Source organism: Amblyomma mixtum, chromosome 8, assembly GCF_055824585.1.
Source record: "Amblyomma mixtum isolate Tamu chromosome 8, ASM5582458v1, whole genome shotgun sequence".
NCBI classification, from domain to species: Eukaryota; Metazoa; Arthropoda; class Arachnida; order Ixodida; family Ixodidae; genus Amblyomma; species Amblyomma mixtum.
In genome coordinates this window covers 54,419,159-54,445,083 of record NC_143019.1, presented here as the reverse complement: position 1 = coordinate 54,445,083, position 25,925 = coordinate 54,419,159, and the positions used below count along the sequence as shown (strand labels likewise).

Genomic DNA, 25,925 nt, shown 5'->3' with positions numbered 1-25,925 from the left:
CAATGCTACTCCAACCCTTCTCCCGAATGATTACTGACGTCCCAGCCAATGAACCGTAACGAACTCAATTCTGACTGTTTCTCCCAGTCCTCCCATAAAGGGGGACACTGGTCTTTGAGACCAAAAAAATGACCAAGAAATCGTTTTTCAAAAAGTGACATTTGTGGAATCTCGAGCTGTTATTTTCCAACTGTACCAATTTTTTTCCTTCAAGAAATAAGCATTTTGACCATAATATCTAATTCAGATCATCGTGTGAGCTGAATTTGTGCAGGAGCAGACAATTTAATGGCATGAAAATTTTGGACATCTGGCTGTCTTAGTATGTCGATATCTCAACATCTAGGACAGACAGAGATATCATATTGTCTGCAAAGGGAAGCTGAAGGCACAGTGTGTGCAATAATCGAAGCAGATTTGTTCAATCGCACTTCAAAATTTTATAACTTTGCAAAGTTGATCGATGCATTACATTCAAACCTTGAACATTGATATTCCAAGTGCTGTAAGATTACTAATGAGGGTAAATTGGAAAAATGGTTTTGATTATTGCACTCTTTAGTCACTATACTATGTAGCCATGGATTAAAAATTATTCTTTATTGAGTAGTTTTTCTTGCACCGAGGTACTAATGAATGGCTAATTAAAATTAATTATCTTGGGAACCGACCAATTTATGAGAAAGGTAATTTTGTTGTTGAAATCAGCATAAAAAACTGAGCAAGGTGGTACAGTTTCATTAGGATTTGACTAAAAATCTGGAAAATAGGTCTAAGACCAGTGTGCTCGTGCCATCAAAACAAAATGTCAGGTGTCCCGCTGTGAACAACATCAAGCGCAGGCCATGATGCCTGTTGGCTGGGCAGGCAGTCACCGGCTCATAGATGCCCGAACTGCGCAGGTGGTCGTCTAGCCTGCGCAGAGCCCTGCGCCGCTCCTGGATGTCCTCCATGCCTTGCAACTCCTTGAGCTCGAGCTGAGAGAGGTACGCTCGGGTTGTCGTCCGTTTCCTTCCACCCTTCCTTCCCACACATTCACTCACACTCAGAGCACGCCTCCAGCAACAGAGCTGCAACGGGCTCACCTGAGCCTTGCTACCTCTACAAGACACATCTACGCGAAGTAAAACAAGTGCTACTACAGACATATCAAGTCTTACTGTCTCCAACAAATAAACCTCTACTGTAAAAACGCCAGACATCAACACATCCCACCGTTACATGCTCTCTCAAGAATCTGTGGCTGGATTGTAGGCACCTGAATTTTTTTACCACTCAAAAATGTATAATGCAGAGCAGTACACGGCCACACAGAACTGCGTGTGAATGAACTGCCAAATGCGAGCAAACAGTTGGACTCAAGGCATCTAGCATGTAACAAATGCGTTTCACCAATGCAGAGGCACTGGTGTCCCATGAGTATCAGAGGCAGATAAGAGCATCTAAATCCGTGTTTCGCACCTGTGTAAATCTGTGGAAAACACATGGTAACGCAACAATAATTTACGTTTCACATCCGAGGGCAACAAAATCGGAGAGAACAGCACCTCTCTCCCTCACATCACCAATAGGGTGTAGACGGGAACCAGACCTGCAGGAGTGAAACCTCACACGGACTTGTAGTGTCCACCATACTACTAGAGCACAGCACAATTATCATGCCACACCCCGTATATTCCCTCGTACACCATGAAAAGATGCTTTGAAACAAGAAATCTGCCACAACAAGAGCTGAAACTCTTTCGCAAAACAGTGGCGCCCCCGCTCACCGTGGTGAGGCGCTCCAGTGCTGCGAATCTCTCCTCCTGAGCGGCGGCCGACTTCTCGAAGGCCTCGTGCCTCTTGAGGAGCTGCTCCACCTCGTCGATGGTGTGGCCCAGCTCCTGGCTGAGCAGGTAGGGCTCCTGGGCGAGGAGCCAGTGCTCGGCGACGGACGCGTCCCGCGCAAACTGGTACACCTCCAGGATGAGCTGCAGGTGCTCCCAGCGCTCGTCCCACCGGGCTCCGAGGGCGGCGCGCTGCGTACTAAGGGCCAGAAGCTTCTCCTTGATCTCGCCCGAGGCGTAGTGGTTGCGGGCCAGCAGGTCGCGGCCCAGCGCGAGGCAGGCGGCCAGGTTGTCCTCGCGGGCGTCCACCTCGGCCTTGAGGCTCTGGTGGTTGTTCATGAGCAGCTCGACGCCCGAGACGTCGCGCGGCTTCTCCGAGCTGTTCATCTGCCGCACCACCTCCTCCATCCAGAGCAGCAGGTCGCGCACCATGCTCAGGAAGCGGAAGAGGTCGCCCGTGTCCGCTAGCCGCGCCCGCCGGCTCTCGCACGAGCCGAGCAGGCGCTGCCAGGCGGCGACCACTTCCGCCTCGCGCGCCTGCAAGGGGATATGGCAATTGCTGCACGAACTCTGGAAGGCAACCAGCTCCAAGATATCTGTTCATTTCAGGATTATAGAATCTTGTTTTTGCTTTGTTGGCTAACACAGGTCTAGCATTGCAGTGTGCGTTACAGTGAGTGACGGCGACCATGATAAGAAAATTTCTCTAACCAACTGTACAGAAAGAGAGTGCCACTACACCAGGTGGTATGAACTCATTTTGAAACAGCAAGAAATTTTGACAAGGTAGACACAACACCCTGTTCACACCCAATTTACCACCGTTGTTTCATGTCACTCCTGACTGAGCAAGTTAATTACAACTAAAGAATTTGGCTCTAGCATGCATGCACCTGGAGAACGAAGATGCGTGACTAAGAACATGAAAATAAACTAGAAACTTTCCACAGCTCTCTGGTTACGGTCTGATCATCAACAGAGCCAAATGTGAATTTGGCAAGTCGGAGCTCGATTTCCTTGGTCACCGTGTAAACCGCTCCAGCATCCGGCCTCTCCCATCAAAAGTCCAGGCCATTCAAGACTTTCCGCAGCCTGCCTCAATCCACCAGCTCCGTGAATTTCTCGGCCTTATCAATTTTTATCACCGTTTCATCCCTTACTGTGCTGCACTCTTCAAACCATTGACAGACATGCTTCAAGGCAAGAAAACGAAACAATGGAAAGTGAAGAAGAGATTTGTTTGTTCGAAAACAAAATAACACACTCAACTCTTTAAATCTGTTACTACTACATTCAATGCCGCGAAATGGCCTTAGAGCTTAAATGTGAAGGACTGCTAATGAGACTCGTTTCATACTCTACACTTTATACCCCGAGATTTCCCTGTAATAAGGCGGTCACCCTTCTAGACCTGACCGTCCCAGTACCTGGATTTCGCGCGCCTTGTCCCCAGCATAGGCGGCTCCCAGCTGCGATGCTTGTGACCGAATGCCCTCCACCGCGGAACCAAGGGTCTGCAGGTCGTTCTCAAAGTTGGCCTGCTTCCGCTGGAGGTTCGACACGCTGACGGCGTCCCGGCCAAGTTCTTCTGACATGCCGTTCTGCTTCTCCTGTACGAACAAAAAACACAAAACTTGATTGAGCGTGCCTATAAACTCAGCACACTGAACATTTCTGCACTGGATCCATTCAGATGCAGAACAAAGGACACTACTACCTGTTTCTGCATTGGATCCATTCAGATGCAGAACAAAGGACACTACTACTACCTGTTTCTGCATTGGATCCATTCAGATGCAGAACAAAGGACACTACTATTACCTGTTTCTGCATTGGATCCATTCAGATGCAGAACAAAGGACACTACTACTACCTGTTTCTGCATTGGATCCATTCAGATGCAGAACAAAGGACACTACTACTACCTGTTTCTGCATTGGATCCATTCAGATGCAGAACAAAGGACACTACTACTACCTGTTTCTGCATTGGATCCATTCAGATGCAGAACAAAGGACACTACTACCTGAAGTGGTTTTGTTGAGGTGAATCCCAAATGGTAATATCCTGGGCACTGCTCTGAATCGATGAATAAGCGAAATCTTCTGCGGTATTGTGAAATCCAAATCAACAACTGAAGCACAAGATGTGCTCCAGGCCGCAAAAGACAAGATCAGGCGAACCACTTCAGAGTGAACGGCTCCGTATTGATGATTGGACTTCAAGATCTGAATCTACAGTGTTCACTGAAACATGCTCTGAATAGAATAGACAACTAGAATTAATCATTCGCAAGATCATTATTAACTTAAAGGGCCATGGCGTAGCTCACCACAGCATGCACATTTTCAGCTTTCAGGCAGAGAGTGTTCTTTGAAACGAAAGAAAATCTTGCTAAGGTGCACATTTCTGCCAGGACAAGATTACTACCCCGGTGCATCACCGTAGCTGAAATATTAGAAGAGCACAATCTAATAAGCCTGGCATTCTGCTGCATGTGCTTGAAGACACAACGACTAGGGGAAAAAAAAACCAATAAAACAGATGACTGGCAGGAAGCCAGCATAGAGCACAGCAGCTTTATACAGCCACAGATTTGATGTCACGCGCTGCCCACTGTGCTACAGACCTTGCAAGGAACATTTAATACTGTAAATTGCCCACTAAAATAACGCTTTTTCCATCTTGCTGCTGTCGTACTTCAGGTTGACTAGCATGCATACTTCATTTAAAGAAACCAACCTGCTTTTACTTACTTTTACTTGTGGGCGCACATCAAATCTCAATGCACCGTGCTACTGGTGAGGATAACCAAACTGAAAGCTGAGGAAAGTTTCCTTCTACAGGTCATCATCATCATCACCATCAGCCTGACTACGCCCACTGCAGGGCAAAGGCCTCTCCCATGTCTCTCCAAGTAACTGTCCTGCGCCAGCCGCGGCCACCATATTCCTGCAAATTTCTTAATCTCATCTGCCCTCCTAACTTTCTGCCGCCCCCTGCTACGTTTGCCTTCTCTTGGAATCCACTCCGTTGCCCTTAAGGACCAGCGGTTATCTTGCCTTCGCATTACATGCCCTGCCCAAGCCCACTTCTTCCTCTTGATTTCAACTAGGATGTCATTAACCCGCGTTTGTTCTCTCACCCACTCCGCCCGCTTCCGATCTCTTAACGTTACACTTATCATTTTTCTTTCCATAGCTCACTGCGTTGTCCTTAACTTAAGCTGAACCCTCTTTGTTAGCCTCCACGTTTCTGCCCCATAGGCGAGTACCGGTAAGATACACCTGTTGTATACTTTTCTCTTGAGGTATCCACATATTACTGTTCCAGCACTGATTGCCTGCAGGGGTACCCACCAAGATGCGCTGGTACACATCCCGGCAGTCGTGGAAGAACCGGTGCAGGTCCCACGACGCCGCCAGCACCTGTGCTCGGGTGTCCATCAGTTCGAGCAGGTCGGCCCAGGCCTCCTGCAGCGCGTCCTTCCACTGGGCCGCCTGGGCCGCGTCTGGTCCCGTCATCAAGGCCTCTGCCTGGGCACTGGCCTTCTGCACGCGCTCCTCCCCGACCGACCGAGTCTCGTCCCGGAAGGCGTTGAAGCGCTCGCGTAGCAGCGTCACGTGCTCATAGTCCTGGCCCAGCTCCTGTGAACTGGCCACCACCTCCCTCTCGGCAATCCATTGCATAAGGTCATCGACCTCCCGGCTGAGCGCGAAGAGGCGCAGCGCTTCTTCAAGCTTCTGCCGCCGCTCCAGCGCCAGGTCGCGCAGGCCCGCATACAGCTTGTCCACTTGAGACTGCCGCACAGCGATTTGGTCACTGCAGTGAGAATGCCAAGTTTCATTTCCCAGTGCCATCAAGCACACAATTCTGATCTGCTCTTTACAGGCCAGAACCAGAATTTCAAACCACACAGTGTCTTTATTTGACGTGGTTGCAGTCCTTTATAGGACACCTTTGGTTATAAGTTTTGGTTCACTCCCTGTTAATTAAAACTTGAATACCTTCTGAACCACAGTATTCTCATGAACATCAAACATGCCACAGTACTCGTTGTCATGGACTGTTCAAGCGCATAACGCTTATGTGCACCTAAACAGTGCTATCAACTGCACACTTAAGTGTAGGAGCAAGCTTACCTTATTTGTACCCGATACATGTCCTCACACTTAATTTTCAAGACTTACTACGAGATATAGCAGAGAACGGCTGTTGAACTAAAAGCTTTCAAGCTATCTAAAAAAAAAGGAGACCATTATTCTGTGCAGTTGTTAGATGCCTCTTGCCATTCTAGCCCTGTGATTCCGCCTTGCAGTCGCAGACCTGCTAAAATGTTGGCCACAAGCGCTCCTCACCTGTCAGGATGCCCTTCCTGGACCAGGCGCCGTGCTGTGTCTCCCAGCTGCCTCACAGTGTCGGCATAGTCATCCACAGCTGCCTCCAGGTTCTGGTGCTTCTTGCGCAACTTCTGCGCCGACGCCTCATCCCGGCCGCGGTCTTCCACCATCATGTACAGCTCCTGCTCACTCATCCAGGCCTCCGCCTCACTGGCATCGAAGTAGTATTGGTGTGCCTTCTCCGAGATAAGCAGGTCCTCCCGGCGTGCGTCGAGGGCACGACGAAGCTCCGCCCACAGCTCCTCCAGTTCCTTGGCGAGCCGCTCGAATTCAGGCCCGTCCGCATGCCCTTCCGCCGCCAGACGCCGGCCATCCTCACAGATGGCTGCCACCCGAGGCTCGTGGTGGTCCACCTCGTGTCGGAGCGACTGCTCCTTCTTGCGGAGCATCTGCACCCCGAACAGAGACGAGCCGCGGTCGGGCGACTTGACAAGAGGCATCTTCTCGGCCACCCACAGCTTCTCGTCCTCGACGTCACGCCGGAATTGGTAGGCTTCCTTTTTCTTGAGCAGCTCACGGCGGCGCTGCTCAAGGGGTGCTTGCAACTTCTCGAAACGTTGCTCAACAACGGCCCGTCGAGCGATGAGGTCCTCGGCCCGGTTCGGGTCCAGCTTCTCCAAGTAGTGCGCCTGTCCCTGCAGGGCATCCACCTGCTTCGCCTTCTGCGCCATCTGGTTCTCCACGTCCCGCTGCCGCTGCAGAATCGTCGTCACTGAGGCCAAGTCCTGGCCCGTCTCCGAGACCAGCACCTGGGACTCGAGCTCGTCGATCCAGGAGTCGATGTCGTCGCATGTCTGCTCGTACAGGACGTGGCGGTTGTCGTCGAACAAGCGCTGGCCCTTGGCCTGCGTCGTATCTTCCAGGTTGTTGAACTGCTGCTCCAGCTCCTGGAGCTTGGGCTCGACGAGCGGAGCCATCTCTGGCTTCTCGGCCACGAGGGCGCGCCCGGCCTGCTGGGCGCGTTCCAGGCGCTCCTTGTTGGCCTGCACCTCGGCCTCGAAGGCCTGGTGGCGCGTCCACTTGGAATGCACGGTCTTGGCACTGCGGTACGTCTCGTCTTGAGCCACGATCATCTTCTCCTGAATCCATTCGGTGAGCTGGTCGCAGTCCTGGAGGAACTGGTGCAATGCGAGCTGGTCGGCCAGTCGGGCCATCTGCTCGCTGGCCAATTTCCGGTTCGCATCCCTCCTGCAATGTCCGACAAGCTCATCAGCATTGCTGAAGATCTTCTCAAAAACGTCAGCTACAGTTACTCAGAAGATAAAGCTGGTAATAACTACCGTATTTTCCGGTGTATAAGACGCGGCTTTTTTTCAAAAATTTTGCTGGTGCGTCTACGCTAATTTTTCATTTTTTTTGCGAGTTCAGAAATTACTCAGGTTCATGTTCAAGCTTTTTCACCCAAAAAATGTCACTACCAATGACGTGGTTGTAACACGGTTAACACTTCAGTACGGGGACCGCCGTGCACAACTTTGTTTAGGTGAACTTAATCATGAAACGGCACGGATGACGACTTCCAGGATCACAAACACGCGACCGTTTCGGAGGTTGCAAGCAAAAGTAATGTGAAATGCCAAAAGATGGAGACAATCTCCCTTCTCGCCATTTTCAAGCCAAGACAAGCCGACGTTCTTTTTTTAGCCACCCTTTGCAACTTTGTTTGCTCCGTGTACGCAGTGCGAAGAGAATGTTTCAGCCGCGTTGCCTCAGAAATGGGCAAACTTTTTGATAGCGCATCCAAAGATGAAGACTTGGAAGGTTTTAAGTAGAAATAAAATGTTATGGACATATGCGAGAGTTTCGTTTTTCTTTCTCTTTTCTAAAACGTGGGCAGGTATGGCGTGAGTGTTGCCTTTTTGATCACTTTGCGTTTCTTACGAATTTCTCACAGGGACGGTGAATTTCGCGATGGTCATGCAAGCGTGTTCAATACTAGCCTATCTGGGTAAATTGGGGTGCGTCTTATACACGGATGCGTCTTATATACCAACTTTTTCAACGACAGCCTGCATATATGGAGGGCGCGTCTTATACACCGGAAAATACGGTAAGCCTACCGCCAAAAGGCACTAATAAAACCTTCACCACACAGCCCCATCTGTTCCTGTTTGCTCCAGGATTCCAGAACAGAAGGCTCAAAAAGCATCTACCGTTATATACCTGGAGAAAAAAATGCCGCTACACATGACCGCGGACATCTTGGCGGAATTCGCGCTATGCGGACTTCTAGCAAACCCACCTCTCGAGGATGGAGTCGGCCTTCTTACGGATCTTGTCGGAAGCCATGTGGCCCTCACTGCACAGCCTCTGGGCGTGCTGCACCACTGCGTTGATCTTCTCGTCGTTAGCCTCCATGGTGGTGAGGAAGGCCTCGTGGCGCTTGATCAGGTCCTCCACTTGCTCCAGACTTGTCTGCACAGTCCATCCAGTGTCTACTAAGCCTCTGCTCTCTCGTCTTTCGTCACTCTGCTCAGCAAGCAGTAACAAATCCACTTCGGGGCAAGCTAGTTCGTCTTAATAAATAATTAATACGACCTCCCATTTTTACCTACACAGATTTTGTTCACGCTTAGCAAGACCTGGACCTAGAAAAGACTGAGGGATCTACAACCTAGGTTCTGGACTGGCAGGCGGTCAGCTCGAATACGGGCATGAGGGGCAGCTACAGTGTTCCGAGACCAAAGCTTTCTATACATGCCAGAAACGAAAAGAGAGGAATGGGAGGACAGTACAAGAATGATGCCTCTCTTGTTCTTTCTCCCTCTGTTGTCATCTTTGTAGGACTAACTGTTGCGTGAAGTCAATACAGTTCTCTATAAACAAGGGCAGTAACAAACATGGATGATGCATCAACAACACAAGGAACAGAAGAATGCTATACTCAGTTTCATACATAGCAGACAACGCTGCGGAGGTTGCTGAAGTAGTGCATCCGCAAAACTATATTACTCTGCCATGTATCATTCGTTCTTCTTGAAACTCTGATCATTGTTTGAACGAGTACAAAGAGTGATTGGAAACGATGTAGCAGCATTGAAAATCACGGTTGAAGCTGTGAGGCGCTGTGTTCCGCCTCTCTGGCCATAATTTTCACGGAGTGTGAACTACTTTTTGGGCGCGGATTTAGTAGAAGCGATTCGCCCTCCCAACCGTGTATCATACCGCCACGTGTACTTTTCACTTCTCGAAATCTCGACGAGTCGCAGGACGAAAATGTGGCAAGAGGTCAAATGAAGTCCAGGAGGTGCCAGTCACGGCATTTAAGATTTGTCGCTACGAAATATGTTAGTGTTCGCTTTGGTTGTGTGGCGAACTACTTTTTGCGTGCGGACTTAGCCTGCGCAAACAGGCGCGCTAGCTTTGGCAGCGTTGCCTGCTATGTATGAAACGGAGTATACATAGCCATCGAGTCGGCATGGTGGGAGCAAATGGCCGCTCCTGGCATTAAGGGGGGAGCGTGGTCTTGAAAGAAGAACTTTTATTAATGAAGTCACGGTTAAGAAATCTTCAGGGGATTTGTATTTCTGTGAGCCAATTCTAAATATGACATTTATTTTCATGTAAAACAATTCCCTGAGCACTTATGTAATTTTTATGCATGTATTTTGTGAAGAGCTTTGAAAAAAATTTCTTGCGGGAAACTTGCTGAAATGTATGCCATTGGGTTCTCTGACACCAAGGAATGCAATAAGGGTAAAATTGTCATCCTGCCTATCATAGAACTTAAGTTACAGAGTTTTGAAGTTGCCACTTCAGAAATTAGAAGAAAAGAGTGTATTCCTGTTTCTGAACTGGCAGCTTCAGTAGCCTATAACTCAAGTTCCATGATAGCCAGGATGATAATTTTACCCTTATTGCATTCCTTGGTGTCAAGAGAACCCAATGGCATACATTTCAGCGAGTTTCCCACAGCAAATTTTCTTCGAAACTCTTCACAAAATACTTGCATGAAAAGTGCATAAGTGCTCAAGGAACTGTTTTACATGAAATTAAATGACATATCTAGAATCAGCGCACATAAGTACATATGCCCTGAAAATTTCATAGCTATGACTAGATTAATAAAATTCTCTTTTCAAGACCAGGCTCCCCCCTTAAAGGGACACTTAGGAGAGCACTATTAATATTTTTTTTTATAGTAAAATCCGATAGTTCGGCATGTCATGGCTTTGTTGCCACTTGGCCGGCAGTGAAAGATGCATTTATTTCTAAGAAATTTGGATTCGAAGTTGAAAAAGTTTTTCCCGCCGCTCTGATTCAAACTTGGGATTCGCCTATGACGACACAGGACTAAGAGACGTGAAACATGACGTGCGCATGACGTAGCGCAGACTTCGTGATTTCTGGCGACCAGCAGTGGCCTAGCAGCAGCCGAAAAGAAAGCTACCGCCGGCCGCACGTTGAAGGCATCTATCGGCTATTGCGGCCGTCGCTACAGTCGCTTCGACTACGTTTGCACTGGCGTTTTGCCAGCGTTACGATGGATCTCGTTCTCGAAGTCGTCAACGAAGTTCTCGCAAATAGACACCTTTAGCATACCGTGTACCTTGTTACCGCTAGCGGAATACCGGGAGCCCGCTGATTTGTCCCAATGCTACAGGAGTGCGCGTAGCTGCCGGGCACGTGGCGCCATCTAGCGACGTCAAGGAGATTTGCGCATGCATTGGCTGCGCCTCAGTGATTCATGGCTTCTCGGTTCCTGGTGTTGCTAGAACCATTGGTTCTAGCAATACTGTTTTGTCTTATGACGTCATCACGCTTGTACTTGCGAGTTTGGCCTGTGGCGGCGATACCTGTATTTTGGTTCTTGCTCTTTTCTACGTTACAAGAGCTTTGTTGTCAGTATGAGTGGCGTTTTTGTAATCAGGAGCTGGTAGTCTGTCGATACAAGCCAACTTCAATTTCTCCTCAGTGTCCCTTTAACGCAACGCAATGCAGGGAAGGGGCCACTCACGGGCTGCTCGTCCTTGGCGAGCTGGTGTTCCTGGCGGCTGAGCAGCACCTCGGCCTGCTTGGCGTCCCGCTGGAACAGCTGCAGGTTGAGGGACTGCGAGAGCAGCGCCTGCCGGTTCTCCCACATCTGGCGCAGCTCGGCCCAGCCATCGCGCAGGGCCCGCAGCCGCTCGCGCAGGAACATGAACTGGGGGTCCTCGTCGGCCGCGTCCGAGGTGATGCGCTCGCCGTACTCCATCATCTTGGTGTAGTCGTCCGTGTAGTTGTCCACCTCCTGCCGGATGAGGCGGTGCTGCTCCAGCAGCCGCTCCGCCTCCTGCAGCGTGGTCGGCTCGTCCTCCGACGCAATCTCCGTCTGTGTCCGGGTCAGCCACGTCTGCGAGGCAACGCACGGTCCAAAGAGAGACTCACGGTTAACTTCCGCGAAGCAGCAAAAACAATTCTGGGGTCACTGCACTGGTGTGTGTGCACCAGTAACAAAAAAAGGAGAAATTGATCCAGCTTGTTTCAGCTGACTTCTGCATCTCCTTAGATGGCTGCATGTGAGCATGTAATGTTGTGACATGTATACCTGCGCATTAGCACCCTGCTTTCGTGTTGATCAGTTGTCACGCTACCTAAAATAAAGTTTGAGGGCACTGCAGGTTCCTCATGGCCATGCATGTTCTCCTGCATCGCTGCATTTAAGTGTGGAGCTGTTAGCTTTGCAGAAGGAACTAACGCTGCACTCTAACCAAGCTAAACTAGTGTAAGGTCAGCCCGTTTTTTTTTTTTTTACAAAGGCAACGAAAAAGAAAAACCAGTTACCGAATTGTTACCATTTTTTTTTTACAGAGCTATAAAACGAAGCTCAAATATCTGCAAGGTACACAGCCACTTTTCTGAATGCGATTCCTACTAAGCTGCTTAAGCAGCCAGTGGACAAACAGCAAGTTCCTTTTAAATACCCAAGAGCTGGCTGGACGCTACTTTCAAGATCAAGTCTGTGGAAGCCAAACTAAGCAAGACCTTGTTCCCCCAAAGTCTCATTCTAAGCAAGTCCTTCCATATATGCAAAAGGAAGGTTCTACTCCAATGCAATGCTCCAAACGAGGTCGGAAGACGGGACATAATGTCCCGGTGCCGCGGCCACACCTGGAAGTGGTCGAGATCCCGCAGGAATCGGTGCAGGTCGCCGGCTTCTTCCAACTTGGCGTCGCGCTCCTTGAGCAGCTGTGTCAGCTGCTCCCACACCGCCTTGATCTGAAGGATGCGCTCCTGGATGGCCTCAGCCTCCTGCGAGTTGCACGATGCAGTATCAACAACCATTCCAAAACCCCTCTCCGCTACAAGTCACTATTGCTTCACTTGGCAGCTGCCATGCACTCCACCTTAGAGGATTCCCCTAAACAGTGGACCAACACAGCTAGAGACAACATCAAAATAAAATCAACACCTCGTAGCACAGCTGTGCTGCATTCGCTAAATACGTACGTTTAACCATTACCGCACCTATCCAGTGAGGCAAAACAAAAAAAGTTTCTGCACTCCAAGCAGAAAATCGAGATGCACAACAATTAAAAACACAGACGGTTCTCACGCCTATGCAATGCGACATTCACAGAAGCTGTTTGTGCCGCTGAATACACCGTTCACTGCTCTACACAGTGGCGCCCCCTCAGTGCAGAAGCTCAAATGGTTCAAGCACTAGTTCGCGGTGCTGCACACAGAGGACACCACAAATCCATGCTGAGGCAAACGACGTCACTCCCCTTTGCGCCTAACTTCGCCTATGTGTTACGCCGACGACGACACACGATGGGGAAACATGCCTTTAACAGCTGTTGCAGTAAAAGTCAGCCGAGATTTCCAAGGGTTGAATGCAACAGTAGCTGCCTGAGAAAGTAACACAACACATGTGCAGAGTTACAAAATGGCTGCCCGCTCACCTCAGGGTGCTCCTGCTTGATCCGCTCTGCTTCCTTGTCCAGAGCATCCAGCTGCAAAACAATTCCTCATCAGTACAGGAATGCACAACAGGCTTAACGCACAGAAAAAGGAAGACAGTGGGGCAATCTTCACCAGAAGAAAAGGTGGAGCAGTCAAAGCCCGGTAAAGGTATGGAACAAGGTTACACCATTATAAAGCCATGCCAACAACATGACAACTAGATAATTTGAGCTTTAAGGGTCTCAAAGACGTTTCAATTATGCAGAGTTTGAATTAAGGGGAGCCGTTTCAATACATTTCATGCAGACGGGGCCAAAGCATCAGCTCAAATCAACTAGATGTTTGAATTAAGCGTGTCTAGATTAACAACAGCTTGCTGTATATACAGTAGAAGAAATTTCGACTACTTTTCTTTGGGTTCGTTTTCAAGCCAGCATTGAAATTTCATTACAAAGAAAGTACAGACAAATTTAATTATTTACACTAAAGCTAAAAATACATCTATGAACAGGAAGTAATGAAAACTAACATACTTTGCTACACTCAGTATGTTGTTACACTGAAATTTGTTGCCTCGATGTTTAACCGCGCTGGCAAGTAGACAGGACTGATCTCAAAGACAAGGTTAGTATCTGTCCTGTATCTAATCAACTTTGCTGTGTCACCTTTGCGCTGCCACTAAGTATGTCTTTCAGAAAGATGCACTCGTGTTTTCTGAAACAGCTCACCTTGGCTTGGATAGCAGCTAAGTCTCGCTCCATGCCCGACAGACGTCTCTGCAGGGTCATGATGCCCGTCAGGTCATCACCCAAGTCTTCGGTAGCTCGAAGCAGCTTGGTCTTCTCCTCGATCCAGGTCTGGGAGAAAGAGAAAGTCATGTTGGACAACACAACTCGCATACATATTTCCTAAGTACGTACCCAAAATGACGAGCACTCTACCATCCTGTTGTCCATCAAATAGAAACATATACATTACTTCTTCCTCTACCCTCTGGTCTCTCACTCCTCCGTGCAATTCAAAAACAGTTACAACGCTGAAAGCCCTTATTCACTTGTCACAAGGTAATGAACACACATGCCCTGAAAATTACAGCTCTAGTTTCTTCATTTACAGAAAGGAACAGAACCAACAGCTCTCAGCAAAACTACTCACAATGGTCTCCCGGCACTCGACATGGAAGGTCTGCACGCCGTGGGCCGACGCAATGTTGTCCCGCTTTTTCTCGGCAGCGTCCCGCAGGGCCGCCCAGCTCTGGTTGAGCGAGTTCTGCTTGGTCAGCACTTCTTCCGCGTTGGGGTGCTCCACGCTGAGCAGCTGCCGAGCCAGCTGGTTCACGACCGCCACACGCGAGGCGCTGTTGTTCATCTCCTGCTCGAAGCCCTCGAAGCGGTGCCGCATCACCTCCGTGTCCTCGGCATCCCTCGTCAGCACCATGCTGTCGAGCATCTTGTTCTTCTCCTCGATCCACTGGTGCACACCGTCCGCCTCGTTGAGAAGCGTGTGCAGCGAGAGGGCGTCGAGCAGGCGCTGCTTCCGCAGGCGGCCCAGGTCCAGGAGGTCCTTGTAACGACGGTCGATGGAGGCTAGACGTTCCAGGACCGCGGGCGACTCCCGTTCCGCCAGGGCACCTGCCTGGGCGTGCAGGGCGTCGATGGCCTGTGCATAGCTCTTGAGCTCCTCCATGACCTCCTTGTGCTTCTTGAGCAGGGACTGAACGTTGGCCTCGTCCCGGCCAACGTCGTCGCTCGACACCAGCATGAGCGTGTCCAGCATCCAGGTGTCGACGTCGTCGGCGTCGGCGAAGAACTGGTGGAAGTCGAGGGCCTTGGCGAGGCGCTCGGCCCGCTGCGCCTGCAGCTGCCGCAGCCGGTCCCAAGCGGCCAGGACCTCGGCCGATCGCTCAGCCACCCTCTCCGAGCCAGGCATGTCCTCCGCGGCCAGCGACTCACCAGACCGCACCACGGCCTGAAGCTGCTGCTCGTGGGCTGCCAGCTCGTCCTCCATTGCCTGCGGGGGCCAGAAAAACATAACAGCTCATGAGCAAAGTGCGCTCCCAAATGGCTACAGTGCGTGGACATAATCTTGTAGTTAGTGCAAAAGCAAAAAGTCAAGTGCTGAGCACAAACAAGATACTGAGCAAAGAGGTGACCAGATACGTCTCGCTGACATGTCCGGAAGTGAAAGAAAGGTGGCGTCAACCATGCAGATGTCAAGGAGTCAATCTATAAGCTGCATATCTCCCCGGTGTTTTGCAGAAAGGCTTCAGAGAAGAGGTGTGCAAATATTCGAAACTTAGAATATCTTGCAAAAGTGTTAGCTATACGATTCGCACCGCATTTTCACTATTCGAACCTTTTAAACATTCAGAAATTGTGAATTTCCTGTCTATCTAAATTCACGGCAAAACATCGCGACCATTCTAAACAGCAGTATCTTGCGCCTGTCGTACGAGTTAACTAGCCCGCATGCGGTATGCTGGGCCTTGCATTAAATCGATGTGTTGAGGGCCATCGATAGCTGCCACTGTGCGCTTGCAGGTCGGAAAATGAAATGTAGCACCACGTGCCATGTCACTCTGTTGTGCCATGATGCAGCCAACAACCTGCTGTGAACCTGACTAGCAGCAGTCTTCTCGTGTTTGATACTAATGCAGCGACGCGTCAAGCACGGAAGCGGCCTGGCTGGTGGAGGACAGCAGAAGGGGTAAAGCTGTGGGCCATGTCAATTATTATTCACAATTGCTTTGCAACCAACAAATTTGATATCGGACACCTCTCCTTAACAGCCCTAAAGCTATGGCTCGAGCTTGTATACCTGCTCCAATAGTAGTAGTAGTAGTACAAGACCTTTATTCGGCCATAATTTACAGGCCGAGCATGTCGACCGCCTGGGCGACCAGAAGTCGCTGTTCTTCCTCCCCTTCAGCGTCAAGCCAGTCGAGCCAGGTGGTGATGGATAAAGAAGGTGGGGGGTAGGAACCCGACTGCTGAGCAGCCGGGCAATAGAAGAGGCAATGGGCCAGGTCCGCATAGATACAGGGGCAGTTGGGACAGGAAGGGTCCGATCGATAGCGATAGAGGAAGAGGCGAGATGGGGTGATAACTGCATTCATTTGGATGTGCTCCAATATGAAGGGTTCCATGGCAATCATGATGATTACAAACTGTCAGACACTCCCAGACACACCTTGAGGCCATAGTGTTAAAACGAAATGCTTCCTCGATTCGGTCGAAGTGATCTCAATTCTCATGCAGGCCAGATTTTACAACAGACAGTGAGCACGAAGTGAATTCGAAGCACCTCTTTGACCTCATGCTCCTCATCCCTGCAGAGAATGCATCAAAAAGTTATGCCCTGACCTTGTTCTTGGAGATCAGCAGGTGCACCATGGTGAGGTCATGCCCCAGCTCAAGCGAAGACAGGATGCGGTCCTTCTCCTCGATCCAGGCCTGCTCCTCAGCCATGTCCCAGTAGAACTGCCACAGGCGCCGCGAGTCTTCCAGCCGGCGCCTGCGCTCGGTAGCCAGGGCCAACAGTTCGGCGTACGCCTCCTCCAGCTGCTTCACCCTTTCCGCCACCAGCGGATCGGCGGGCGCCTGCGCGATGGCAGCCCGCACCCGCTCCCCGAGCACGTTGACGTCCGCCTCGAGCAGCGAGTGCTTCTGCAGCAGGTCCTCGACGCCCATCAGGTGCTGGCCCAGGTCTGGGCAGGCCAGCCGGGCCTTGAGCTCCTCCATGGCGTCCACGATGTACAGCATTTCCTGAAGGCCTTGCTGCAGTTGCAGGCATGCCTCGAGACGCGCCCGCCGCCCACGTAGCAGCTCCAGTAAGTAGCTCCACAGGCGCAGAACATTGTCCTTCCTGCATCGGGACACGCGAGCAGAGTTGTGCACAGCCAATCACAATTGTGGGAATAGTAATCAGCCGATCACAATTGTGGGAATAGTAATCAGCCAATCACAATTGTTGGAATAATCAGCCGATCACAATTGTGGGAATAGTAATCAGCCAATCACAATTGTTGGAATAATCAGCCGATCACAATTGTGGGAATAATCGGTCGATCACAATCGTGGGAATGATCAGTCAATCACAATTGTGGGAATGATCAGCCGATCACAATTGTGGGAATTATCAGCCGATCACAATTGTGGGAATAATCAATGAGAAACATCAACCTGAGTGCAGCCATTGGGCGACTAAACAAAGCTCGTAAGGAAAGCTGAGCTCATTTGCATCTTTCTTCTATGTGTGCCTCCGTATGTCCCTGTCTGTTTCATCTTGCAAGCATAACAAGCCTCAGAATGGGCCAACTAACCTGCCAGCAAGTACTTCAAAGCTACATACCTTTCTCAAGTCTTCATAAATGAAAAAAATATTAATCTTGTTCAAAGAATCTAAGCTGGGACATTCAAAAGAATACGGCAGCTGTTCCGTGCTTATCTTACCCATCATCTGGGAAAGCTAGCATACTCCCTCACTCGAACTAAAACGGCAAAATCGAGTGACAGCAACTCAATACATGAACATTACGAAAGCATAGTAGCCAGACAAAGCGTAGAAAGATGACACCAGAACAGAGATGAAGTTTACTCTACCAACTAAACCAACCACAATGGCCAGTAAATGGCAGGGTGAGACAGAATTGATCAAACTGAAGCAGAAATAATGACATTTCCAAGAGTTTAACGGAAACCGCCAAGGTCGAGAAGACTGCAGTCAGCAGAGTTGTAAATCAACCTGATCAGTAAATCAAGTTTCGGCTTTCTTTGATGCATTAACATACACCTTCAAAATTATATGTTCAGAAATGCTCCTAACATAATTCTGGGCACAGGAGACATAACGTGCCACTGAGTATTTGCTCGAGATCAGCGCGTTACTCAGCTTTTGCACTGATACGTCCCCTGCAATATTTCAGCTGAGAATTCCATTACATAAAGGCAACTCCAGAGGTTTTTTGAGATGCACGTATTCTAATGAAACTTTTACTGGAGCTTTTCCTCCCCACCCCTTGTTTGGCAGCCTTGCAGCAATTCATTCCTTTGCAAATAGGTTTTAAAGTTAGGCGTTTCCATGGCCTCAGTTCAGCTGCTTTTTGAGAGCAACATCACGTGTCCGACATCACAAATGTTAATCTTGCATTACTGCCCGCTCCCCACGTGAAGAACAAACTCAGGGGCTTGTATTAGGTCACCTTTTGCAATTTATGAATGGATCCATCATTTCCGGTCGCTACTTCAGCACATTCAACGCACGCATGCATGTTTTTCCAACAATGCATCCGAAGTCATTGCTTTATCCTTCACAGCATCGTTCCCGGTCACAAGATGAGTTGCGATTTTGGTTTGATAATTTTATTATTTTAAAATAGTTTTACTTGGTGTCTTTAAAAACGGTTTCTTACGCCTGAGAAGGGACTCCAAGGAATACGATGCAATCATTAGATCAAAATGTTAGAAAAGCCTTCAGAGTTGCCCTTTAACTCAACAGTTAGTCTCACTGGACACCGAGGAGGCTCCTACAGGCTTGTAAAAAAATAATAAATAAATAAATAAATAAACATGGTCATATATGCAGCATTTCCTCACACTTTCGCCTCCTTGCACTCAGCCTCTTTAAAGGGAAGCTGAAACGGTTTTTTGATAATTCGAGGTTATTCAAGAATTCGAATCTATCAAGCTTCTAGATGAACCATGCAAAGTATTTTTGCACAAGCATTTAAAATGGTGACATAATCGTCGATTAAAACCACGACGATGTTCAGGCTTCTCCTCACTACGTTGGAGCAGTGCGAGGAAACTCGGCAGTGACGTCATTATCGCCGAAACTTCAGATGTACGCTGCTTACGCCTGCATGCTGCTGTGTGTCGTCAGATGGCGCCAAACAATGCATTGTGAGCTTCACCTTCGATGGCGTCGGTTTTCTTCCATGGAATAACCCTTTCTTCGCTGGAAACGTAGTGCCGTCATATGTGACGTCATTATCGAGGCCTCTGCCCGTCGCTGTGCACTTCAGAGAAGCCTGAACACCGACGACGACTTTACTCGGTCACTACGCCCCCATTTCAAATGCTAGAGCAAAACGATTTCGCAGGCTTTACCAGCACATTTCGCACATTCGGCAACCTTAAACTCATAGAATTCTAAAACCGCTTCAGTTACCCTTTAATCTTGCTTCTTACTGGTTACAGCCAATATTCAAGATAACTTGTAACAGAGTCTAGAACTGAGCTGTTTGGTTTATACAGTCTAGAAAAGCATGACCCAATGCCTACTGCTGAAAGATGCCCACCCAGAGGGCACTGTAGTAATACTGGGTGTAAGCAGTGGGAGCCAAAGGCTCAAACTCAAAGCATTCACAACACTGCCAAGCCAAAATAGTGGCGGCAGCAGTCTCACAATAGAATGCACGGTGCATTACTCCGCCTGACATGCACGCATTGTTTTTGACTTCAGAACAGAGAGCATTCAACTCTGTGCAACTACGCTCACGCTTAGTCACAGCTGCAAGCGTCGTGCCATCAGTCAATCACTGTCACCTTACCGCTGTCACAACAAAGGAATGTCTATTTAAACTTTCCTCTATCCTTATTGTGTAGGCAACAGCCCATGGCTGGTAAAGGACGGCTTTTCAGAGCTGATAAACCCCACAATGCATAAAAAACATAATTTTTCACTTACTCACTACTAGCGCTACTACTATTACTACTACTACCACTACTTTTTCAAACAGAACTACAGATCCAGAATGTTCACTCAGAAAAACAACTGGTAACCTAAGTGAAGTTCGTTTAACAGTACCTTTTGCTGGGCTAGCCTAACCTAAGTTACGCCTAACCCAAGTTAAGCCTAACCTAAGTTACCTAAGTTAAGCCCAAACTAAGTTAAGCCCAACCTAAGTTACGCCTAACCTAAGTTAAGCCTAACCTAACCTAAGTGAACTTGATGCCAAACACAGCTTTGCAGAACCAGCCGACTTTGGCCTGGTCTTCCTTTTAACGGGACTATTCTTCCCACTCTTGCTGACAAAGCTAACTTCTCGTAGGCAAATCTGTAAAGCGTGAATCTACAGCACAGCCCCAGAGCGACACTAAGCTCCCTTCCTTCGCAAACCCCAGAAAAGGTGAAACGGCACGCCGCACCTGGCATTGATCCGGTCCACATCGTGGTACCCTTCGGCCTCGAGTTCACGAGCTACGGCCAGCACGGCCTGCACCCGCTCTTCGTAGGCCAGGATGTCCGTCTCGATAGCCTCGTGCTTCTTGGCAGCCGCCTGCGCCGACGCCAGGTCCTGGCCAAAGTTGTCCTGCGACACCAGCCGCTGGTTCTCGGCCAGCCACGTCTCACGCATGCCCGCCTTGCGGTCGAACCGGGCTGCCAGCTGCTCCAGCTTCTCCTGCCGGATCAGCTCCTCGCGCAGCGCCAGTTCCCGCTCGTGCTCCGCCTTCTCCAGCCGCTCCCACGCCCGGTTGATGTCGGCGATCAGCTTGCCCTCACGCGGGGTGTACGGCCGCTGGTTGTTGGCCCGCAGCTGGCTCTGCAGCGCAAACAGCAGCACTTCCAGGTTGCCCTTCTCTTCGAACTTGACGGGCTTCTCGGTCGTCCGGTAGGCGTTGAAGGAGAGCAGCTGCTGCTGCACTCCGACGAGCGAGTTGGCGAAGTGCCGGTCGGACAGCGCCACAATGGTCTCCTCGATCCAGCGGAGCAGGTCCGAGGTGAGGCTTTCGTACTCTCCGATCATGCGATCGTTCTCCATGGCTGACCCGATGACCTTCCCGATACGTTTGCCCTGCACCGTCTCGGCCTTCATCTTGGAGAAGTAGTGGTAGTAGGTGACCACGTAGGTGATGATGGACTTCTCGTCTGGGTTGTCCACAAATACGTCCTCGGCATCGAGGAGTCGTGTGAGACCAAGCTTCTGCTCGGCGGTGGTGAACGCATTGTTCAGGTTGTAGATGGCGTTGGAGCGGGACAGCTTGTCGTACTGGATCAGGTCGGGCCTGGAAAACAAAAAAAAGTTGACTGGTCAACTAGAAGGCTAACACGAGATAAAAAACAATCACTGATCAGATTTGGGGCCGAGCTACTAACACAGCACAACAGTAAAAGCAACAGCCTATCATCGGTGAAAAAGATCAACACAGCGAAAAGGCTTGTGTGGCCCAGTAATTTTTTGATGACAACAGCAAGCACCAACACCAAGCTGTCAGTGTATTATTAGGATAAAAAATATACAAAAACATTTCTTACAAGTCCTGCAGTAAACTAAGTTCACTGAGAAATTAAGTGCAACAAAACGCCAAGCTCACCCTGACACAAACTGTGACCATTACCGTAATAGCTACAAAGCATGTCGACTCTGAACTCAAGTAACAAATCTGCAAGTCTGCTGCAGCATGTTGTACTGGTTACATGCCACAAAGTTAGGATTTCCATGACATATGCTCTGCCATGATTCAGCTCACAGTCTGTTATCACTGAATGAAAAGAACACACAGGTGCCGACTTGACAACACATGAATGTACGAACAGAAATAGCTCTCCTGTGAAAGTCTAATCAGCAATGCTCCAGAAAAGTTACAAATACATTTGGATACTCCCCTCTATGGCGTCCAAACTTCCTTTTACATGGCCCTGACATCCCCAATACCAATGAAAGCCACCCATCCCGAATGAAGAATGTCCTCTCACCTATGCTTGTGGATGAGCGCATTGAAGGCCAGACCGTCACGCCAGCTGGTGGTGAAGTTGCGCACATTAACGTTGGGGTAGCCAGCAGTCTTCATCTGGCACCACAAAAGCAGGGCATCCTTCGCAGACTTGGTCTCCTGGTTGTCCACCTGCTCGATGGTGATGTCTTGGATCTGCAACGACACGGAGAAGTCAGTGCACTTTCAGCAAGCATTCAGCACCACACAGACACAAAGCTGGAGCAACCGATACTATACTACACTGTACTTATGACAGAACATAGATACAGCTATCATAATGAGTTAAAAGTTTTCGCTCTGAAATGCCAGTCCTCACTGTTTCTAACTGATACCATACAATGCAAGTACACTGACCCCCCCAACCCCCCGCCACCTTCCCCCGTTAACATTCCACCTTCTAGAACAGGGGTACTCAAACTTTTTGGCCCTGGGGGAAACCTAAAAGCTTTCAAAAGGAGCTGAAGGACCCGACGTGCCTCGGCTTCCATTGCTTCCTGCCTTACATGCTTGCAAAAAAAAAGAGCATGCAGATGTACAATCCTAAAAAAGAAGTGTCCAAATTCAATTCATAATGCATAGCTGTATTGTCAGCTACTATAAACAACTACAGTATGGTCGGTCCAAAACTAAAATTGTTAAAGGAAAGGCAAAAGCAGAGTGCTCGCGGAACTAGGAAAGCACTGCAAAGAACTCAAGGGCTCCACAGAACCCAGTCTAAGAACCTTGTTCTAGAAAGCAGCCTTTGTCAAGGGTTCGAGAGAAATACTCTCGATGCCTCAATGAAAACAAAATGCAAGCATGCGGCCATATACAATTAATAGACAAAGCGGACTAACTCGGAAAGGGCACTGATTTGGCGGCTCCATTAACACCCAGCTCAGCAAACAGAACTATCAGGCATTGTGTCTCCAAGATTAACTTTTATACAGTTTAAGACAAGAGATTAACTACTCAGCTAAAAGCGTGCAAAAGCAAAATCTTGTACACCTTCCATCCAGCACCACTAAATGGCATAGGAGCCCAGACATCTGCAACTGGCCAACAGAAGCAATAGAAACACAACGGAAACTGAACCTGGAAACGCAAGATGATGGTCCAGATGAGACCCAGGGTGAGACGCGAGTTGCCGTCGACAATGTCGTGTGAGCCCAGGTTCTCAAGGTGGACGCGCTGCTCCTTGAGGAAGGTCAGCGCCTTGTCCACGTTCTCAAGGCAGTGGATCTTCATCTTGCCCTTCGTTGGTTTTTGCTGCACCAGGGGTGGACAACAAACACTCACTGCAATACATGACATTACTCCTCCACATGAAGTTCTTCCTCTCAATAACCCCAGGTTGTGAAATGGTTTACAGTAAAGTAGTTTGCAAGCTCAATACTGCCTAGCCAATGTGGGGTTCAACTAGTGCCAGCAGACTTCTCTCTCTATTACTTAAATTACACAGTAGTCAACGATAATACATCCATACAAGGCAAAAATGACAGCAGGGCTATTTTATCAAAACATGGAACGATACTTCAGGTCACTCTTCTGTTAGCAACACCCCCCAGTTGAAGTACCAAGATGTAGTCGCATTCTAACTTTAAAAGAAAAGTGCGAACTGTATCATATTCCCTGTCAAGTTTCAGCAACAGTTCGCAGAAGGTGGTTGTGTCATGTAACAACAGCTGAGCTTTGGAACATCTAGATGCAAACAAAATGCATGCAATGAGCTCAGCTGAATTCCAAGACGTTGGTAAACTAGAAGTGCTTTTTGCGTGGCCACTTGATGACAATGAAAAGGCAGCTGAAATGTTTTATACATTCTATCTTTATACATCGCTCCAAGTTATGTTTTAAAAAATTAGCCAACTGACAAACAACAAAAAAAACTTAGCTCAAGACTGCATTACAATGTACTTTTTCCCCTGTATCCCCTCCATAGTGATGTCTTCAATGGGCGCTGTGGGTATCAGAATAAATAAATAAAACAGAAATCTCAGTGTATATATCTCAAAAAGTGGGAGTATCATGTGTGCTTTCACAATACAAACAAAACAGACACCACACAAACAATTACATTAAACTAACTATAAAAAAATGCACATACAATAAGTGGTGCAACCAGTGCCTTTATCAAAGGCTGCACGCAGCCCGCCCTCACACTTCATGCATTGGGGGCTGCTATCTGCTAGCAGCTATCCCGAAAAGTACTTGAGATTAGACACCCATGTTAAGCGGTGGCAAGTGATTTGTGTGCTCAGCGCGATACTACTTTGGTCCAACTCTTGGCATCCTACCCCCAAGTAAGTGGTCGCAGACCACCTAGTGCGCCTAATCTCAAGCACAGTCACCTTCGATTATAAGCAGCTCATCCTCACGGGGAAAAACGACAATGGGCTTCCCTTCCTTACTTCCAAGGAGTCCAACTATACAGGCATGTGATTTATAAAGCGGTGAACACATGCTCATGTCGCACACTTGAGGCAGAGCAGTTTGGCAACAGTGATCGCAGTGAGATTTGAACACTGCCACTACCCCTCAAAATTACAAGCCACTCACTGCTGGTGACCATCTGGTATTCTTACCGTTAGCAGCTAAAGAGCGGACTGGATAATTTTATTTCTATTTCTTCTTTCCTGCCCACAATAATTTGTCGGTAGCTAAACAAGCCCACTAACCAATAAAAAACAAAAGCATGCGTACAAGAGCACTGCTTGAACTGAACTGCAGTGCTTTACAAGAATACACAGATATTCCACGTGCATTTGTTCAGCGATGCCTGTGTTATTTTTCGCACGGGAAAAAGTTGTGCAACACTAATGGCACATATAGACTGTAATAAGGGAGTAATTACTCATTGGCATCCACCCGAGCGCAGCCATACGGCTACAAAGGAAAGCTATACAGCTTTCTCAGAAACTTCGTAGTTAAAGAAGTTTTTTTTTTTTTCTTTAACTACGAAGTTTCTGAGAAAGCTGTATAGCTTTCCTTTGTAGCCGTATGGCTGCGCTCGGGTGGATGCCAATGAGTAATTACTCCCTTATTACAAATCTACTCCACCTTGGGGGATTCCCCTAAACATTTGACCAACACATATAGACTGCGAGCAATCCCCATTAATCATTGACTGAAAGTGACAACGGTGTCGTTTTTTGAGATTACTGAGAAGCCAGTTTCTTGAGACAGGTTCAAAAGCGATTCGTATCTTATCATTGGGCACATATTTCACAAAATGGCTGCAAGCAAGTGCTGCACACAACGTTACTACGGGTACAGCTTTCCCTTTTATCATCAATATGAAAATGAACCTGCAATGCGTGTCAGGCATGCATGACAAGACAGCAAGCAGTGCTTCCACAGCAGGTGTGCCATGCTGCCAGCAGAGAGCATAAAGGACGGCATGCGAACGGAAGTCAATCTGAATTTCAAAACAGCCACAGTGTCAGTGATGCTCCCACTTTGCTCGGCTGTCTTGTCTGTACTCAGTGACGCACCCATGCGTTCCCATTTACGAATCACTTCACTGTACTACTGCCCCTCAGTAGGATCAAGGGCGACTGCACAAACAGAAAGCTTAATTGTGGCTCCGATCAGTGCCATGCTTTGCAGTTACAAGGAGGGAATTCCTGCAGTGCTTAACATTGCCTTTGTTTTCGTTATCACCTTCGGTGTCTTTGCTGTCTGCGCGAGTGTACGATATGAGCACAGAAGCATGCACAGCGGTGCACCACATTCCAATAGTTGATGCAAGCCACATCAATGGCAAAATTCAGAGAGCATAAGACATGCCAAGCAATATGAACATGGCAAAGCTCAATTCCCATCCCTGGAAAGCACAACACGGATTAGAGCCACAGTTCAACCTAGCTTGTGCACAGTAAGTCACACTGAGTGCTAGATAGAAAGACAGCAAAATGTAGATGCAATTAAGCTGCTTTCTATCCAAAAAAAAAAAAAAACAGTGAAACAGGAACTAAACGGCCCTGGGAGAAAGTGCACCTTCTGACATCAAGACAGGGAGTAAAGAAAGTGGAATTAAGGCATACTGTGGGGTTCGGCGCTAGCTATCCAATATATGGCACATTACAGACATCTCTGAACCCTGAAGCAATTGTGTC

General features: G+C 48.6%; 1 protein-coding gene across 7 annotated transcripts in view; it reads right to left on the bottom strand.

The window, feature by feature from the left end:
* The window catches only part of beta-Spec (spectrin beta chain), a 44,395-nt gene that overhangs the window by 16,933 nt on the left and 1,537 nt on the right, over window positions 1-25,925 (bottom strand). For 5 of the 7 annotated variants that reach the window (XM_089558074.1, XM_089558073.1, XM_089558076.1 and 2 more), the window contains exons 4-18: window positions 22,903-23,076; window positions 21,809-21,981; window positions 20,260-21,117; window positions 16,474-16,975; window positions 14,267-15,121; window positions 13,840-13,968; window positions 13,111-13,161; window positions 12,317-12,457; window positions 11,184-11,558; window positions 8,469-8,641; window positions 6,185-7,414; window positions 5,186-5,648; window positions 3,254-3,436; window positions 1,770-2,363; window positions 876-977 (exon numbers count right to left, since the gene is read on the bottom strand). In XM_089558074.1, coding sequence (XP_089414200.1) covers window positions 876-977; window positions 1,770-2,363; window positions 3,254-3,436; window positions 5,186-5,648; window positions 6,185-7,414; window positions 8,469-8,641; window positions 11,184-11,558; window positions 12,317-12,457; window positions 13,111-13,161; window positions 13,840-13,968; window positions 14,267-15,121; window positions 16,474-16,975; window positions 20,260-21,117; window positions 21,809-21,981; window positions 22,903-23,076 — 6,003 coding nt within the window. The remainder of the gene's footprint in view (window positions 1-875; window positions 978-1,769; window positions 2,364-3,253; window positions 3,437-5,185; window positions 5,649-6,184; window positions 7,415-8,468; window positions 8,642-11,183; window positions 11,559-12,316; window positions 12,458-13,110; window positions 13,162-13,839; window positions 13,969-14,266; window positions 15,122-16,473; window positions 16,976-20,259; window positions 21,118-21,808; window positions 21,982-22,902; window positions 23,077-25,925) is intronic. The other 2 variants (XM_089558077.1, XM_089558079.1) reach the window with 1 other exon arrangement.